This window comes from Centroberyx gerrardi, chromosome 16 (genome assembly GCF_048128805.1).
Source record: "Centroberyx gerrardi isolate f3 chromosome 16, fCenGer3.hap1.cur.20231027, whole genome shotgun sequence".
NCBI classification, from domain to species: domain Eukaryota; kingdom Metazoa; phylum Chordata; class Actinopteri; order Beryciformes; family Berycidae; genus Centroberyx; species Centroberyx gerrardi.
The window spans coordinates 12,711,205-12,730,490 of record NC_136012.1 but is presented as its reverse complement, the minus strand read 5'-3'; the positions used below and the strand labels follow the sequence as shown (position 1 = coordinate 12,730,490).

Sequence of the window (19,286 nt, the reverse complement as noted above, 5' to 3'; positions counted from 1 at the left end):
TTTTTTTTCAGACGAAAATGGCTGCCTCTCTCATCTAAACCTCTGCTAAAAGGATTAAATAAGCATGAAATAGCCATCGCAAATCGCAATCCTGCTTCAAGACAATATCCATGGACACCACGGCGTAGTTTGTCCGCGCCGTTATGAAGATGTTGTGGCTGACAAAGAAGGGAAATGTATGTGATTCGATTTTAACCCTTGCCATCCCATGATCCGCCTACAAATGAGGTACGAAGTATTTATGTCCTTAAAATAGCATCACATTTTTTGGGAACAGGCATAATTTAATTTCAGTATATGTCACATTTCCTTGCAAACAATAACTATTTTCTGCCTCGTTTTGTCTGCACCTTAATTGCATTGTTTTGTGCTGCAACGCTAAAAGGCTACATTTGCCCCACCAAAAGTAAGCAATTCAGAAAATGCCCCTTACGGTTTCTTTGTGTGAGTAGGCAGGCACGTACTGTAGGTGTAGAGAGACAATTCCTATTTACATGTGTGTTTCTCTTCCATCCACTTAATGTTTGTGTTTCTGCACCCCAACAGAAAATGATGCACCAGGTGACCAGCAGCAGCAATGACTATTGCATGAGTGGATTGGCAGAGGACTGTCAGCATCCCACCAGCCACTTTGACTTATGTAGCACACAGTCCAGCAAATTCTACCCCTCTCCTCCAAACCCCACTTTACAGCTGTCCCTTTCCAGCCTGCCCCCTTTGCCGCAGGGCATGCATAAACCCATGGCATGTCAAATGCAAGAGACCCAGAACGAGTTCCAGCCCCAGACAGTGAGGATCAGGGGCGGCGAGGCTCCTGGGCCCGACGGCTCCAAGAAGAAGAAGGGCATCGTGAAGTCGGGCAGGAGAGGGAGGCCATCGGGGACCACAAAGTCAGCTGGGTACCGTACCAGCACAGGACGTCCGCTCGGTACCACTAAAGCTGCCGGGTTCAAAACCAGCCCGGGACGGCCCCTCGGCACCACCAAAGCAGCAGGTTATAAGGTCAGCCCCGGCCGGCCCCCCGGCAGCATAAAGAGTCTAGCTCGGCTCAAGAAGCTGGAGTACGGCAGCTGCGATGGTGCCAAGAAACTAGACTTCAGCAACTGCGGCGGCCCCAAGAAACTGGACTACACTAGCTGTGATGTTGCGGCCTTTCCGTACACCATGATGCAGAAAAGAGACCTCTGTGAGCCCGGTGGCAAAGTGGAAGAAACCAACGAATAGCTCCGCAGCTCTCGCTCCACTGCTCCAAACACATCGGTGTGCATGTGCAAGAGGATGTTGAGTAGAACATTTCTCTCCAGGTGTGGGAAGGAAGAACTTTTTCGTCATTTAAATCAGCTATGAATAAGTTTTCACTGTACAGTGTTGACATTGTCTCCATCCTCTCATAATAAACGACTGAAATCACTCCTATTTAGGAAGTATGTTATCCTGTTTGACAGAGATGCATGCATAGGAATTAATCACAATCAAATCAATATAGGAAAGAAAGTATGTATTCATCATAGTTTGTGGTTCAACGCTCACTGGAGAGTGGATCTTTTCCCCCCTTTTTGTTTCTCCCCTTTGAGTTGTGACATTCTCTGTTACTCTGCTTTAACATAATAGTTTCTATTGGCTGGTTCTCATGACATTTTTTACATTTATAAAAATTGCATTTTAGTATAAACACACACTCAATTCAGCTTTTTCCTGAGCATATGTGGAAGTGTAGTTGTCCTTTTTGTGTTGTCCAGTGCAATATGTGTTTCATTTTGTACTACTATACTGCTTCATAAAGGAATGGGAACACTGCGATAAATTTTTTTTTATCAGCCTGAATTGGAGAAACTCAACACGATGATAATATCCTTTTGAACACAAGATTTGTTATTTCTACACTTTGTGAATATGGTTTTGACTATGTATTGTAATAGCCTCTCTTTGTCCTCCAACTATCACTTGATAAGCAAACCCAGACTGAACTGTATGTTGTTATGCCGTTCATTAGAAGAAAATTAATTTCAACCAACAGAAAAAATGCTTCGTGGACTATGTATTAAACGCTAATGTACTGTATGTGAAACCAAAATAAAAGAAAGAAATGGTCTTTGCCGAATAACATTTTTTTTTTTTTTACTGTCACTCAAATTCTAAGCATGCAGTTCTTCCTGCAGACACAAGAGGTCTCATATCCCCAGACAATAGTAATTCACCTTGTAATAATACCTCTATTTACCCCATGTTTAATTAAATTACGATGTACTTCATGCATGCATTTACTCCCTGTCAATGTCACTACATGAGGTGAATGCAGTATTGATCAATCAGACGAAAGAGGGCCATACTAGTGTTAATGTGAACGCCAAAAGCCACTGATCCGTTAGGGGTGGGTGAAGAAGTTACTTCACGCACGTATCTGTCTGTTAGTAGTGTTTCTGCTCGACCATCCACCAGAAAGGTTAGGGAAATTTACAGCCGCACACATCTGAGTCAACAACCCAAATAGTAAACCTTAATTTCCTGCACAGAGAGGTAAGTTCCTCTGCTGTCAAGTCGACGTACAGCTGGATGGTCTTTGTTTGATCTTGAAGGACCGCCGGGCCACTGCAGCGGCTCTATTGTGCTCTCTCTACTTTACATGCGCGTGTATGGGCAGATCAGTTTGATTTACAGGACGCACACGAATCCCTGTCAGTATTACATGAGAGGAATGATGGATGGCACCATTGGTGGTTTTATCGAAGCAAAACCCGAGCCTTACGCACGTTTGCTGCCACTGACTCCTTTTTTTTTTTTCTTTTTCCTGAGCGCCTAGCGGCCTGTTTCCTCATGTCAGGACTCTCTGGAGAGGCAACATGGCGCATGGAGTTTGACCAGATAGGCCGTGCTGCCGTATGCGCACTGCCATCGTTTTGTTTTCTCGTCCCCCCCCCCCCCCGCCATGAATACACAGGCCTAGCCTTTCACTCACTGGAGTTACACTCACTGCGGGCTGAAACAATGGGACAAACAGAGAGAGGGGCTAATTTATAAAATAGATCCTCCATTCATTCCTAGTAAACGTATCATAAAGCTGTTATGTACCATAGTTTATTTGCCGACTTTCAAACTGCACCTGGGTGTGCATGCGTCGTGCGTGCGTGTATATATTTGTATATGTGTGTGTGTGCGCGCGCGCGCGCGCGTGTGTATGTGTGTGTTACAGGGTGAGTGCCACGGCCCTCTGCAGACGGGGGGTTGGGTAGCTGTGCCGATTGGTTGCTGCTCACCAACACAGTCTGGGCTTGTTTTAATATAACCAGGGGCACTTCGACAGCAGGCACAAAAATCATGTAGTAAATAAGCTATTGTGACTGTTAGGGGACCAGTTATGGCATAGTGAATTTCGCCGCAGTTGATGTTGCAGCGTTATGGAGAGATTTGGTTGTTATTTTGTGTTTAAGGTGACAGTTTTTGGAGGGCCGCCGCTGATGAGGCGATGAAGTGCAGAGAATGAGAGCTGTGCCTTGGCCTAGTGCTGCTGCAGCTGGGATTGTGCAGATCCGCTTTCACAAACCGAGAAAAATACTCGCTTTGTGCCAAATTATCAAACATCCGCTGTTGGTTTCGTGGTGACCGACCTCCAAATGGTGAGTTTTTCGCGTTTTTCCACATGTTGATAGTTTTTTGAACTTGTTTCGATCAGTCCTTTTTGTAAGTTAATAGTAGCTTCCTATGTCGGTGTGTGGCTGTAGCTTATTTGTGTGAGCCACTCTGTTTCTGTGATGGCTCAGTGTCACCACCTCTACTACAGCCTGTGCGCTCCTCCATTGATTATAATAATCAGCGATCGCTAAGACCCACTATCAGCAGACAAAGCGGCGCTATTTTCTTATAGTTTGTGAATGAATTTGTGAACGGAGCAGGTCAGTGGTTGTATCCTGTGTTTTGTCTTGTGCCGTCCGACGGCCTCTAGTACGGAGGCCAGCAATGTCGGCTTATTAGTGTGTGTGTGCACTGCATGGCTGGAATGCTCCTTTATAGGTTTCTGTCGCACTGAATGTGATTGTCGCTCTATTTCCGCGATGTTTTTAAGGGTCTGTTAGTAGCCGGTGTTGTGAAGCAGATGTTTTGCTACATTGTACAGTGCATGAGCCACAGTAATCTCTCACAGATCACATTTAGTCAGAAACCTCAATGCCACATTTTAACTGGCCTAACCTGCATCTTTCTGATTTGACAGGATAGAGCCATGACAACATGAATCAGTCATACAGACGGGCTGTTAGGGTAGGCTCAGTGTTTGGCTCAGGCCAGCCAGAACTGAGGCCCCCCAATGGCCTTACCACTACTTCCTATGGAAACCAATGTGGTGGTGCAAAGCGTGGGTCAGACCAACCGTCGGCCATGCAACTGCCATCCTCCAGCCTCAAACAGCCACCTGTCCAGGGGTACAATCAGCCAGAGCGATCCCACTGCTACAGCCCGCTGAGGAGGCTGCAGGACCTGAACGCTCTGGTCAACAGGTCGGACCTGGGCAGCCACCAGAGGGACCTCCACGCCAGGAACCACTTGCACTCTCCGAGCCCAATCAGCGACGACGACGATGAGTTTGAGGCTCCGTCAGTCCAGCTGCCCCCCTCTCCGGGCAACGATGAGATGGAGCCCTTCGAGGCCATCCAGGACGTGGACCGAAACGGCTTCTCCCCTCACAGTCCTGACAGTATGGAGCGCTGTTCCCCCATCCCCAATGGCTACCTGCATTTTGAGTCCACGCTGTTTGACAGCGGAGACATCAAGGAGGAGGAGGAGGAGGAGGAGGACAATAGTAACGAGGAACTGACACCTTTTCACCACTCCCCGAAATTGAGTCGGGACCGAACTGTGACAGACTGTAAGACCTCCATGTGCAGCTCAGGGGCGGACAACCAGAGAACATACAAACCTGCTGTCTTCAATCTGATGTCTAAAACTATATCTGAACTCAACCCCACACTAAGCCCCAGCGCTCTGCCTGAAATCAGCATGGGAGATGGGTGGAGTATGGGCGAGGATTCGGACAGTGATAGTGAACTCACCTCTCCGCTTGATCCTGCTCTCATCTCACCAGCTGGCACCAACTCTAACGTGAGTCTGAAACACCTGGCTGGGATATTTACTGACCTCTAACAAAACAAGGCTACATAATGTTACCAGGATACATCTTGGTTGTGTAATTCCATTGGGGAAGGCACTAGGCTTGTCCATCCATCACAGTGAGATTTAAGTATAATTTTATTGTGCTTTGACCAGCTGCCTGTGTTGCTCTAGATCTGTAGCTGTGCCATCCTAAATTGATCTCTCACAAATCCATTACACCATGTATTGGTAGCAAAAATAAAAACATACATTTCATAAGATAATACAATATATCAGTGAATATAAGACAACAGATAATCGGTCTTTGTCTGTGCTGCCATGACGGGAAAAACCTTTTAATTCTTCCTAATATTATTATAATAACATTACTCAAAACTTGAGTTCAATCATGGCAGAATTTATAATTTCATAGTAGCCATGTGATATATCACTGTTGAAACAAAGGTTTTAAGGTTTTGCATGTCTTCTGCATAATGTAATAATGTATTTGCATTGTCCCATGTAGTCCAACAGCCCAAAGAAAAAGCCCCTTCCAGCGGTGAAGTACTTGGAAGGAGACTTGGTGTGGGCTAAGTTCAACAGGCGGCCCTGGTGGCCCTGCCAAGTCACCTGTGACCCAAAGCAGGGGTCCCACACTAAAATGAAAGGTGAGACTAGATTAATGAAGAGTTGTGGAGCTGAGAGGATTTGAATATGCATGTTATTATGTGAATGGACCTTTGTCTAGCACTTTCACACCGACCACAGTAGAATGGATTATTATTGTTATGTTGAGTGTGCAGGGTCACAAGCATGTTTTAAGATTCATGGCATTTGGCTCCTGTGATTTTTCAAATTCACCATTATTATTGTGATGTTGTTGTAGTGCCCAGCCACCGTCCTTGTCGGATGTATTTTCTGGGGACGATTGGGGAGATAGTAGAATGTTCCTGGGTCCCGGGGAAAGTCATTCTTCCTTTTGAGGGAGGCCATCAGTTTGAAGACCTTCCAGTGCTTAGACGGAGAGGGAAGCAGAAGGAAAAGGACTACAAGTACACGGTAAATGTATAAAATGACCCCAAAAATCTTTTTAAAGTTCATTTAAACATCACCTTTGATTGTTTATTCCGTTCTTTGCAGATACCCAAGAGTTTACTGACGGCGTGGAAAGTTAGCGTGGCAGAAGCTGAGTATCTGCTCCCAGATCGACAACGGAATGCTGAAAGTTTGCTTACTATATCCATCAACGGAGAGGAACGAGTACCCAGCCCAGTCCCTACTGAAAAAGCACAGGAGCCCCCCTCTCTCTCTGTGGACCCTGGTAGATCCCCATCACCCAGTACTGCTCCCAATGGAATTGAGCACCAACCCATCACAAACTCTACTGTAGTTCCAGCCAACAAAAACAAAGCTTGCAAGAAGAAAAAGAAATGCTTGTCTGACATATTTGGCCATATAGTTGGTGGATCAAAGGAGCCATCGACCATCATGGATATGGTCGATCAGTTTCATACAACAACTCATGCACTAAAAGAAGAGCCCAAGGACTCCCCTTACGCAGACCTGGATTCAGTTCCAATGCTCCACCGTCCCAAACGGACAGAAATATCCCCAACGCAGGACTCAGACAAATTGGTCAGGAAAGAACAGGTTTCCAAAAAAGTGAAAGATAAGGATAAGTGCGTTGAGAAAATGACCAATTCTAAGAATGCAGATTCCTGTGATTCCTCTAGCATTTCAACAAATAAATCGATTTCTACTGATACAAAGTCTAAACAGGGTTTGGGCAGCTGTAATGAATTGCTGGACAGTTCACTTGATAAGCACTCTCTGCATCTTCCTGCCAGCAGTCGTCTGATGACAAGGGCCCTAAAAGCAGAAGAAGAGACAGAACTCAAGGATGCACTGGCCACAAGCCAAATCTCAACAGATGATCGCATCGATGACGATCACGATAACACACCTAGTGATGCTCAGATCAAAACTCTGTCCCCTAACTGGGAATCGCCCAGTAATGTATCATCCTCTACAAGTCACAGCTCTCCAAAAAGGCGCGCAAGAAAGCCTGATAAAAAGCAAATCCGTAACGGCTCATTGATGAAGCCTAAGTGTCCAGTGTCTGGTGTAGCCGCTGTGCAACCTGTTAAGATCAAGACGGAGAACATTGTCTCAGATCTGTCTTCCTGCTCTTCCCCTTCCTCATCTCTCTCCCCCATGGATGCTTTCCAGGGTGTCAAGGAACTGACGTTTAAATCTCTTGTGAAGGAGGACAGCAATGACTCTGAATCCAGTACTTTTCGGCCCGACTCCAATTATAAATTCAGTACTTTCCTGATGCTCCTGAAGGACATGCATGACACCAGAGAAAAAGAAGGCAAGCCCCTGACTCTCCCCCCCTCGCCGGTCCTGATCAAGGAGGAGCCCATGGTCATCCCTAACTCTTGTGATGGTCATACTCAAGGAGACTGGACATCAGGGATCAAAGTAGAGAATGGCCAGCCAAGGAAAACCCCAACACCCCAAAACACAGCGGTCAAACCCAAGAACAGGACTAAAGCTCTCATGGCAAATGACACCTACAATTGTGAAGAGAATCCTATTCACTCTCAGATGGGAAGCTCAGACAAGCAACGTAGAAAGCAACGACTGCCTGCCAAACTGAAAGTTAGCATACCCGGCCTCTCTCCTGAGCTAGCTGACTTAGCCTATGGCAGAGAGTTTGTTAGTGGCCACGCTGACTTAGCTGAACCCGTACCTTGCCGCCCTGTCACTGCTGATCCCTCGGCTGGCTACCTCAATAAGAGCTCTGAATCCAAAGTGGCTCCAAAGAAGCGCTGGCAGGTGGTTGAGGAGGTCGCTGAGAACGTGGCTGAGGTTGGGGGTGCGAGCGGGGCGTCTGCTGAGGTGAATGGGTCCTACTCCATGAGAGGAACGCCGGATCTTGCTCTAAACCAGGGAGCTGAGCAGCAGGCGGAGAGTTACTCACACTTCTCAGAGAAATGCGACTCACTCGGTAAGATCCACATTGCTACTGTTCAGTTTGTCCGCTGTGACGCCGTAACGACTAAAAAGATAATATGTGTTATGTTTGTTTACACAGCTCATTCAGAAAACAAACGACTGCGGAAACCAAGTAAAAGGCTCCTGGAGTCGACTGAGGAGTATGAACAAATATTTGCCCCAAAGAAGAAATCAAAGAAAAACGGCCAGGAACCCTCCAAGACGGTAAGATGTTCACCTTCCTTTTAGTCCCTTATACTGCAATGGGAAATGCCTTCTACTTGCACAATGTCCTGTTAATATTTGAGTTCCTGATGTAAATGTAAACATCATACTCTTTATAAAATGACTCAGATTAATTTATAATCCTATTATAACAAACTATGCTATATACCAATAGTGTGCAGGATGCTGAGGCACCTATACACCTTGTCTTGTTGACTGTTTGTTTTTGCAGTTTATATAATCTCAGTTTCCAAGGCACTATTCAGAATATTCTAAATATTCACATATACAACGATATTCCGTAGTCCTTTATATGAAGATTCATAGTCTAGTAAGTAGTCTATCCTGAATCAGACTTACCTTGGACTTGTGCTATAATCCAGAATATTATGGACAGGTGAACACCAGTGTTGGGCTCATTTAAAAAAAAAAACAAAAAAAAAAGGCATTACTTGTTACTCATTTCAAAAGGCAGTAATCTATATACCTAAATTTCTGGTGAATTTTACACCATTTTACAACATTTATACAATCAAGATTTTTTTCTCTGTTACCTATAACTTGTTGGCTGCTTTCTGTTGCCCTTTAAATCCAACTTGGGTTTCTTTCGGCATGAGTTTAGTGTCATGATGCTGTGAGATTTGACGTATTATTTGCAATGGAAAGATTTTTTGCACCTGCACACACTTTACAATTGCCAGCAATGTTATACTTTTGCTGGATAAAATAAAATATTTCCATGCGAAGAAACAAAACTTTTCTGCCATTTCTCAACTAAGCTTTGTTATTGTAAGAGAATGACAACTAATTATGATAAAAGCAAACTGGGGGATGGGTGTGATTGTAAAAGTAAGTTGTTTTTGAAAGGTCACTGAAATATTGTTACTGAAACTGAAATAATTTGTTACACTACCCTTTTTTTATTAGTGGTACTTATTACTCTGTGGTCAGTAACATGTTAACCCAACACTGATCAACACACTCAATGCATTAGACTCCTAACCATATGACAGATTCCAACAGTGGTTTGTTTGCTCGTCTGCCTCTCAGGGTCCTGGCACAACCAGTGATAATGTTACACAGCAGACATCAGGGATGACGGCACCCCCCGATATCGGCACCACACCCGGGACAGTTACCTCAACCTCGACCTCAGCCTTGGTTCCTGTAGAGCCCGCCAAGGCTCCGGCAGAACTGGAACAGAGTCTATCTCAGGATGGGCTTCCTCCTGTAGCACACTCAACACCCCCTGCCGCAACACAACCCTCCCTCTCTGCAGAGACCGCAGAAGGAACAGATCTACCTCTTGAATCTGGTAAATAGATACTTAAGTGTGCTGCATATTGTCATCTTCATCTTATCCAGTATCAACTATCCTGCAGTACAATGTAGAATAGGTGGGTGCTGCAGGCCAGAATTGGAAATTACCGTTTTCTTTGTTGTGATATTCTTTCTTGAGTTTTAATAGGTAATGCATAGTCACATTACGTTTGCTCTTGGCACAGGGTCAGTAACCCAAGAAAGAAAGAGGCCAAGGAAGCCGTCACACAAGGTCCTGGAATGCACCATAGAAGAAGTGTCTATTACTCCTACAAAGAAGAAGGTATGTTGGGACTGAGAAAGAGATGGAGGAGAAGAGTTCTAGACAGTTTGGAATAGTTTTGAAAATGTTGCTGTATTTTCACAACTTGTTCTGTCTTTGCTTTCCAGGAGGCAAAGAGACACAGTGGAATTACCTCAGAGGTCAAGATGGTCGTCACGGACACTCAGGTACACAGAAGTACAAGTTGAAAACTAACTGTACAGAATGATGCCACAATTATAATGTTAATCACTCACTAAACACAATGAAACCTTGCTTTGGACAGGTTGCATCTGTGAAGAAAGAAAGGCCCGTGCCCAGCACATCGTCTGCCCCCGTCACTTCCCCCCAGCCTCCAGAGAGCAGTGATCTCCTCGGGGTCTTCACCCAAACCGGGTCTCCCAGCCCCCCGGGGTGTAAGACCCCCAAGCAGGAGGCAGACACGGAGGGCTGCAGCATTGGGGAGAGACAAAACCTACCCAATGGAACACTAACTCCCAAACCTGAGGTCTGCATGTTGCATTGTTCAGTCAGTTCAATTCATAATGCTCAGTGCTTATGGTCATAACTCCTCTATCTAAAGGGAAACAGAATCTTTAGTCCTCTGCCTTTCTTCACTCTTCATTCCTCATCTCTCTAGGTGCTCTCTCCTGGTTTGAATGATAGTCTCTCCTCCCACATGGATGTCAAAGGGAAAACAGGAGCTACAACCTTGAAGGAGAATGTCTGTCAGGTGAGTCAGTCCAGCAGGGAGTTTCCTTTTTTTTTTTTTAGCTTTTGAAGGCTGTGTTTCCGACACACCCCTCATTTGTCTCAGTTAGAACAACAGCCTGCCTCACATTGTGTATCTGTGTGTATCTTCTTGCAGGTGTGTGAGAGGACAGGGGACCTGCTGGTGTGTGAAGGCCAGTGCTATGGAGCCTTTCACCCACAGTGTATTGGCCTGTCTGTGGCTCCCAAGGGGAAATTCCTGTGTCATGAATGCAACACTGGTGGGTACAAGTTTTACTTCTTATGGAGTTTTGAAAGCAATCTGTCATTGATCCTGAAATGTGTTCCACCATGCATATAGTTAAGAAAACCTAAATTTCTTCTGTTGCTTTCTTTCAGGTGTCCACTCATGCTTTGTGTGTAAGAAGTCTGGTAACGGGGTGAAGCGATGCATGATCCCCATGTGTGGGAAGTTCTACCACACAGACTGTATTTTGGCCCACTCAGCCACCCAGCCGCAGAACAAAGGCTTCCGCTGCTCCCTGCATGTTTGTCTGTCCTGCCACATCACCAACCCCCTCAACCTCTGCAGCTCGAAAGGTAAGCTCTAGATTTAAACCACACAGTATGACACACAACCTTAATGTGATAATTATGACAAAATGCTATTTATTCAATTTGGGCCTGATTCAGACTGTCTAAAGTTACACAGGTCTTACACAGATTGAGATACACACTTGTGAGCTGCTCCGTCCTACTTGGACTATTGATGCGCGCACTGAGGATATTTCAAAAGGTTTATTCTAAACCTTAGCTTCGCTGACCTTCCCTTCAGTTTTTTTTTTTATAATTGGGCCATTGATTTTTCTGCTTTTCATTTCTTTCTGCCCAGGCATTGCCTTTAAATACCGTTCACTTTTGTCAGTTTTGTTAAGGACAACGGTGTGCTAAGACTGAATTGGGAACATGCCCATGGGACATTAATTGGATCAAGGTATGCTAAAATATCACTTAGAAAATCTGAAATGATTTAGCCGTTTTTTTTATATCGAAAGATAAGTTTGGTAATGACAACTGCTGCCTAGTCGAGTCACAGACATGCCAGTGTCCAACTGCATCGCTCATTGAATTGAAACTCTGCACTAACATTTGTTATCGCCACGTCTATGAATGTTGTCTTTTCGTGTTTCTATAAATTTGTTTTTGCGTGCTCTGGGCCCTGATGGTCACCTGCATGGAGCTGATTTAATCTATTATGTTTGGAAAGCAGAACAATGGAATTTGTCCTTGATTGTGCATCTTTGCACGTCAGTGTCTGGCCAATACACACCTGGTGGCCACTTTTTTAGGTATACCTATGGGATGGTTTATGCGTGGCTAGACAAGTGGGAGCTGCCGTCCATGTACCTTGGTGTTCATGCTTCTCATGATGACTGCGCGGCCTGAAAACTGCAACACGTTAGTAGTTGCTGTAGAACAATTCAGCTCTCCACACCCCCCAAGAAGAAACAAGAACCCCACCGGAATGAGCCAGTAGTTCCGGTTTCTCTTTTTTCAGCCAATCTTGGACGGACGTGCTGCAGCGCCGTCTGCGTTGTTTCAAATTTCAGGTGGTGCACGGCCTCTCATACGACTCCAATGGGGCCAGTTGTTGTGTCTGGCGCCAAACAATCACACCATGTTAAAAATCGCTTAAATCACACATCTTGCCCACACGTTTCATCGAACAGTAACTGAATATCTTGGCCCTGTCTGCATGCGTTATTCTTGTGCTTTATTCGTATGTGACTCACTGTGCGGAGGAGTGAGCTGTGTGTGTAAATGGAGAGGTTTGCCTAATAAAGTGACCACTGAGTGTTTATTCTTTGGCATTGCTGCTGCTCATTGCCATTGAGAACTGTGCCACTGTGTGTGATCTAGCTCTACAAATCATTTTTCAATAGACTGCACAGTATTGAGGCTCTGTCCACATGTAAACACAGGATGCGCTAGGCGTCTGTTAAACTCAGCGCATTTGAGCAATTTCTTGGCACCCGTGTACACCCTGCAGTACCGTCTCTTTTTGACCGACTCTGTGTATGAGCGTGGGTCGGAGGAACAAGGCGAGAGAGGAGGAGACATTCAAAGCATTCCATGAAGCATTTAGTGGACTGAGATTGTTATGATGTTGTTAAAGATACAGGTTATTGCTTCAAGTTTTTGTGACTCGATTGATTTTGTCTTATGCGTTGGGTATTTATTATTATTCTTATGCAGATTTTTTGTTTTGCATCAGGAAGTTAGACTTCCTAGGGTATTGCTGGGTTTTGGGCACGTAAGAAAAGGAGTGTACACATGAACTTAAGTCAGAGTTGGAATCCGGGTATTGTAATGTGGAGGTAGACACGCATTGATTTACATATTCATCACCTCACATCTTGCAGGAGGCCGCGTATCCCTGTGCGTAACTCCAGTGTTGGAGCTGGAGCAGTGGGGTTCACACGTAAAGAACGATTTCTTCAAGATCTGAATCAGACCCTTTGTGTTTTTGTCATAAAATGTATCACAACTGCAAAAAACTTGCAGAACTTTGTGTGTGATTAGGTTGTTGTTCCAAAGCTTGAATGAAATGTCCAGATGTGTGTTTGCAGAGACTAAAGGTGTCTTTCCTTCTTCTTCTTTGGTGTAGGTCGGTTGGCTCGATGTGTGCGCTGCCCTGTGGCCTATCATGCCAATGACAACTGCATGGCAGCAGGCAGCTTGGTGCTGGCGAACAACAGCTTCCTCTGTCCCAACCACTTCACTCCGCGCAAGGGCTGCAAGAACCATGAGCACATCAACGTCAGCTGGTGCTTTGTCTGCTCTGAAGGTGAGTCTGGTGATTTGTGTGACTCGCCATCATCGTCATCAAAGCTGATCCGCTATGTGATAATCAACTTACTTTAAGCATACTTGTATATTTCGGAATATGAGTTTATGTGTTAGACCATAAAATAACTTCTAGGCGTGTTCCCACTATTCCACTTTTTTCAAACTGGGACCATATGCTAATAAAAAAGGGGAGTGGCAGCAAGTTGGACAAAAAGTGTTGGCTTTAGAAAAAGCACTGCGCCCCACTTCTGAGGCAGAGCAGAGTGTTCACTAAATTAAATTTTATGCTCCATCCTGTTTTCCATTCATACGCTCCCACTTGGCTGTATCATGCGTAAACACAATATTTCCCTCCATTGGTACGCCGACTACAAACAGATATATCTGCCCCTGAAGCTCAGTGACTCGAACAGCCTAGCTACTCTCAAGAAATGCCTCAGTGATATAAGTGCCGGACGTCACACAATTTTCTGCAGCAAATAAGAAATAGTCTTATTTTGACCACCATACACTTTTGAATTGTTTCATAATCAGCCAATATGAAGCCAGCTTTGATGAACATAAAGAGAGTGGCACACTCTTGCTTCCTTCAGTTGAGAACTATTTCCACAATTAAGGGTTTTTATCATTGTGTAATCTGGAGAAAGTCATTCATGCTTTTATCTGCTCACGTTTAGATTACTGTAACTCTATTCTAGCATCAATAAAAAGTCTCAAAGTCTCACATCTCTCGTTTTACAATGTAAACAAACCGCTGCATGTCATCACCAGCTGAACAGAGCGTCTGATGTTACAAAGCAAAGTGCACGTCACATTCCTGCTTTTTCATATTAGCGCAAAATGAGCCACAAAATACAGTTTTGTTGAATAGTGTGAACACGCTCTAAGACAGGAAGCTTTTCACTTTTTTGCAGTCTCAGTTGTGTGTTGTGTCTTGCTGTGGTGCTGCAGGGGGCAGCCTGCTGTGCTGTGAGGCCTGTCCTGCTGCTTTCCACCGGGAATGTCTGAACATGGAGATGCCTCAGGGCAGCTGGTTTTGCAACGACTGCAAAGCTGGAAAGAAGCCTCGCATCAAGGACATCCTGTGGGTCAAATGGGGACGTTACAGGTAAGGTGATGAAAAACAGTCTTCCCCTATATTGACAGCGGTTCTCACCAAAAGCTGATGTACGTTTGACCCCCTGGTCTCATTGTTCAGGTGGTGGCCCGCAGAAGTCTGTCTTGCCAAAGACGTCCCAAATAACATCTTGAGGATGAAGCATGAGGTGGGGGAGTTCCCGGTGCAGTTCTTTGGCTCCAAAGACTTTGTGTGGACGTACCAGGCCAGAGTCTTCCCCTACATGGAGGGAGACACACACAACATAGAGAAGATGGGCAAGGGTGCTGATGCAATTTACAAGAAAGGTATGTAGTCTATTAACTGTATTTTTGCAAGTGCTCAATTGAAAATAAGTTATTACACATCTTCATTTAAGTTTATTTTTGTAATAGTTTTAGTAAAGATTGTATCTGTCCTTGTAGCCCTGACTGAAGCAGCTGAGCGGTTCAGAGAGCTGCAGGCGGAGAAAGAGATGAAGCAGCTTCAGGAGGACAGAAAGAATGACAAGAAACCTCCTCCATACAGACACATTAAGGTACAGTGTATCAACAAATACACACTTGTGCTTTGCAAGCCTGACTGACAAACAGTCCGATAACGTGTATGCTAAAAAAACTGCGCCATTGTCTCTGTCTCTTAGGTGAACCGACCAATCGGGAAGGTGCAGATCATCACGGCTGACCTGTCGGAGATCCCGCGCTGTAACTGCAAGGCGTCTGACGAGAACCCGTGCGGCGTAGACTCGGAGTGCATCAACCGCATGCTGATGTACGAGTGCCACCCTCAGGTGTGTGTGGCGGGGGAGCGATGTCAGAACCAGGCCTTCACAAAGCGCCAGTACACCACTGTGGAGATCTTCAGGACGTTGTCCCGCGGCTGGGGCTTACGCAGCGTCTGCGACATCAAGAAGGTACGCAGCCGGGAGGAATCGGAGAGAAGATTATTTTTTTTATAAATGTGATATGAACTAATCACATTTTTCTTTTCTCTTTTCTCTGGTGCTTTCTCTCCCTCTCAGGGGGCCTTTGTGAACGAATATGTGGGAGAGGTGATAGACGAGGAAGAATGTCGAGCCAGGATCCGACACGCTCAGGAGAACGACATCTGTAATTTCTACATGCTTACACTGGACAAGGTGAGTCTGAGCCAAACTAAACGATCTGTGTACGGTGCAAGGGAGCAGCACACATGATTTGTAATTCAAATCAAATGCTCGGTGCACGTCCTAAGCCAGTTTGTACGTTGTTATGCCAGGACCGGATCATTGATGCCGGACCCAAGGGCAACCAGGCTCGCTTCATGAACCACTGTTGCCAGCCCAACTGTGAGACTCAGAAGTGGACTGTGAACGGGGACACCAGGGTGGGGCTGTTCGCTCTGCAGGACATCCCAAAAGGTCCCAACTCAGTCTGGATTACTTGTCTTTTTATTGTGTATAGAGTTTGTTTATATTATCAGTGAGTAATATAAGAATGCAGACTTGTTATAGTCTTGAGTACAGTGTGGAGCTAATGCAGTACATACAACAGGTGTGGAGCTGACGTTCAACTACAACCTGGAGTGTCTTGGCAATGGGAAGACTGTGTGTAAATGCGGAGCGCCCAACTGCAGCGGTTTCCTGGGTGTCAGACCAAAGGTGAACACTCACATTTCAACAGTTTTATCTCAGCGCACATTTTCAACCGTTAGACAATCTTCTGACCGTCTTTGTCCATGTGCAGAACCAGCCGTCCGCAGAGAAACTGAAACTGAAGGAAGGGAAGAAGAAGGTCCCTGTGAAGAAGAAGACCAAGCAGGAGGTGACCAAGGAGAGGGAGGACGAGTGCTTCAGCTGCGGCGACGGGGGACAGATCGTGTCCTGCAAGAAGCCCGGCTGCCCCAAGGTCTACCATGCCGACTGTCTCAACCTGGCCAAGAGACCTGCAGGCAAGTGGTGGTGGAGATGCTTCATTGTTTACGACATGCAGTCCTGCCAGGAAGGCTTCGGGTCTACTGTATATTATACTATTAAAGGGGCATTAAGCATTAAGACTTTTAGCGGTTTTATGACTTTTATGACCAAGAACAACGCTGACAGGTCTCTGGCACAGCTTACGGTGGCCTGTAATTGACATAAATAATAAAGTCACATTTTCACAATAGAGACACTAGCTAATTAGAGTAGAGATCCAACAGAAACGTCTAGAGAAGAGGTTTTTTGGCTTTAGAACAAAATGTTTTGCAATGCTGATTGCTCACTCATAGCACCGACCTCCATCATTGAACAGTTGAAAATGCGAGTAGGTGGGGAGGAGGAGATTACGGGTGTCCTGAAATTCTAATGGGTGTGGTGGTTTCAGTTCCAAAACAGAACGTACGGGCCAGAAAGTGTGTTTTGAAAGGCATAAATCTCTGCACCTGGCGAAGTAATTGAGTCCTTGGTATTGATCAACAACCCTATCAACCCCTGCAGTTATATCATGGTCATTTTATGCTTTATGAGACAGTAGAAATTGTACTTATTGCACCTTTAACCTCAAAATGACCAAATCATGTTGGCTATCATGAGCAATAACGGTGAACTTGTGTCTCCAGGGCGATGGGAGTGTCCGTGGCACCAGTGTGACGTCTGTGGTAAAGAGGCGGCCTCCTTCTGCGAGATGTGCCCCAGCTCCTACTGTAAAGAACACCGCGAAGGCATGCTCTTCATCTCCAAGCTGGACGGCAAGCTGTCGTGCAGCGAGCACGACCCCTGCGGGCCCGACCCGCTGGAGCCGGGGGAGATCCGTGAATACGTGCCCAACATGACCTCCGTGAGGCCCGGGGCCGCGGCCTTGCCTCTGCCTCCCTCCCTGGTCCCGGACTCCAGAGCCCACTCCGCCGCCGGCCTGCCCTCCTCCGCCGGCCGGGCCGCGTCGGCCAAGCGGGACCCCCCCCCTCGCCTCTACATCAACACAAAGACCGCTACCTCGAGCTTCTTACCCCCCAGCAGGTCCTACCTCGCAGACAGAACTGAAGGGACGCCGTTCTCCGCTCCTTCCTCCTCCTCCTCCTCCAAGGGCGAGAAGGAGGACGGTGAGGTAGAGGACGGGGAGGTGGACGAGTTAGAAGTGGAGGAGGTGGAAGAGGAAGATGAGGACGAGGAGGAGGAGGACGACGATGACGACGAGGAGGAGGACGACGAGGAGGACGACGAGGGGGAAATGGAAGAGATGGAGATAGTGGAGGATGAGGAGGATGAGCAGCAGTACGGAGGCGAACTGGTGGGGGAGGAGGAGGAGGAGGAAGAGGAGGAGGATGACGAGGAGGGGGATGTGTATGACACTTGGGGGGACTACGTGGGGGAAGACGCTGAGGAGGGAGAGGTGGAGGGGGAGGACATGGAGGAGTGGGGGAGAGTGGAGGATGATGACAAGTGAGCTGCCTCGCCTCCCTCTGCGGACTCGGCCCATCCATTCCCTCGTAGCCACGCGGCAGGCGGCTCTCGACGGACACTTAGAGGAAAAACAAACGTAGGAAAAGACTATAGAGAGTTTGATACCTAGTTGAGTGCGACACTGCCTTCATTTTGGTACTGCATTGCCTTCCCATCCCCGGGGCTGCGGACCGACAGTGGGGATGCGTACTGGTGCTAAGGCTCGAGGACCGATCCGCTCGGTCCCGTTAAAACTTCTGTCGATACGTTTATTTGTGTCTGGTGCTGTTATGTTCTTTCGTTCTTTCTCTCAAAGTTGTTTACATTTTCTTTTTTTTTTTGCCTTTTTTTTTTTTTTTAATGTTTGGAATATATAAAAAAAAAAGAAAAGAAAAAGCAGGATGAGAAGTCTCACCCGACCACTGACTGTCATCACGCGGGCATCCTATCTCGTTGTCATTTGTCTTAATCTTGTCTTTCTAAATTACAAGAGTGGTCGAAATAATGTTCTCACTGATCCATGTTATAAAAGGACACACAACACCACAACAACACCTGCTTGATGCTTCTAACGAATGCAAAAAAAATAAACCCCATTCGAATCATCGGAATTGCAGAGCTTCTCCCGCAAGAAAAGTTATCTCTTATTTTTTTTTTTTGTGATTCTACTCATTCTTCTAAATTCATCCTCTTCCTCCATTTTACAGGTAGGTCAGAGCTCAGGGCCGGACACAGAGAGGATGACATTTCTGTCATATAACTGGCTCCAATTGCATCACAGATATCACTAAACACTGGTTGAGCACACATCATCGTTGTTCCATCCATTAAATTAGAGTAAAATCATAATTTCCTCCCCTCATAGGTCGCATCTGGTAGAGGAATGTCTGTCTGAAAGCATCAACACAATATATGACAAGGCCAGATTGAAGTATACTGCTGTGAGATGTCATGTTTTGTATGTTTTAGTGTATATATCTGGTAAATAACCAAGCAATACAAGTCATGTGATGACTTACTGGCGTACAGAACAGTGCAGATTTTTATGAAGTAGAGTTTTATACCTCTAAAATGGGTCTTGTGGTGCTGCGATCCTTTCTACACAACGTCCTCGGTGCAGACGGCTCTGTCTGAGAGGGCCGTTTGCTCACGTCGCTTAAAGTTTATTGTTGGTTTCTAAAAAAAAAAAAAAAAAACCAACTGGAATGTCAGTGTTGTTTCATTGCAGATTGTCAGGCAGCTTCTGAATCACTGGTCGGTTCTCACTCCTAAAAAGTTGTCCAGGTGCCAGCGTTCCCCAAGCTGCTTGTTCCAGAAATAGCTGAGATGCCTCCAGTTCCCTC

General features: G+C 45.9%; 2 protein-coding genes across 2 annotated transcripts; both read left to right on the top strand.

The window, feature by feature from the left end:
* The first annotated feature begins 16 nt into the window (after positions 1 to 16).
* Positions 17 to 2,093, top strand: LOC139925552 (UPF0461 protein C5orf24 homolog). The gene is made up of 2 exons (XM_071916978.2): positions 17 to 228; positions 547 to 2,093. Exon 2 carries the CDS (start codon positions 550 to 552, stop codon positions 1,222 to 1,224), a length of 675 nt encoding a protein of 224 aa, XP_071773079.1. The 5' UTR covers positions 17 to 228; positions 547 to 549; the 3' UTR covers positions 1,225 to 2,093.
* A 1,265-nt stretch (positions 2,094 to 3,358) lies between these two features.
* On the top strand, positions 3,359 to 17,947 carry nsd1a (nuclear receptor binding SET domain protein 1a). Its single transcript, XM_071916950.2, has 22 exons — positions 3,359 to 3,614; positions 4,208 to 5,091; positions 5,609 to 5,750; positions 5,969 to 6,141; positions 6,223 to 8,307; positions 9,358 to 9,622; positions 9,813 to 9,910; positions 10,018 to 10,077; positions 10,176 to 10,397; positions 10,530 to 10,622; positions 10,758 to 10,881; positions 11,000 to 11,200; positions 13,269 to 13,448; positions 14,402 to 14,558; positions 14,649 to 14,854; positions 14,972 to 15,084; positions 15,190 to 15,459; positions 15,568 to 15,684; positions 15,804 to 15,945; positions 16,079 to 16,185; positions 16,271 to 16,475; positions 17,124 to 17,947. The coding sequence occupies exons 2-22, from the start codon at positions 4,225 to 4,227 to the stop codon at positions 17,945 to 17,947; spliced, it is 6,651 nt and encodes a 2,216-aa protein (XP_071773051.2). The 5' UTR covers positions 3,359 to 3,614; positions 4,208 to 4,224.
* Positions 17,948 to 19,286: the final 1,339 nt, after the last annotated feature.

What these genes read in the sequence shown, in the direction of transcription:
- LOC139925552 (XM_071916978.2), top strand. Translation starts at nt 550, where the DNA reads ATGATGCACCAGGTGACCAGCAGCAGCAATGACTATTGCATGAGTGGA.
- nsd1a (XM_071916950.2), top strand. Translation starts at nt 4,225, where the DNA reads ATGAATCAGTCATACAGACGGGCTGTTAGGGTAGGCTCAGTGTTTGGC. An exon ending in TGAAGGAGAATGTCTGTCAG is followed by an intron (nt 10,623 to 10,757) that starts GTGAGTCAGTCC and finishes ATCTTCTTGCAG; the next exon opens with GTGTGTGAGAGGACAGGGGA. An exon ending in GCGTCTGCGACATCAAGAAG is followed by an intron (nt 15,460 to 15,567) that starts GTACGCAGCCGG and finishes TCTCCCTCTCAG; the next exon opens with GGGGCCTTTGTGAACGAATA.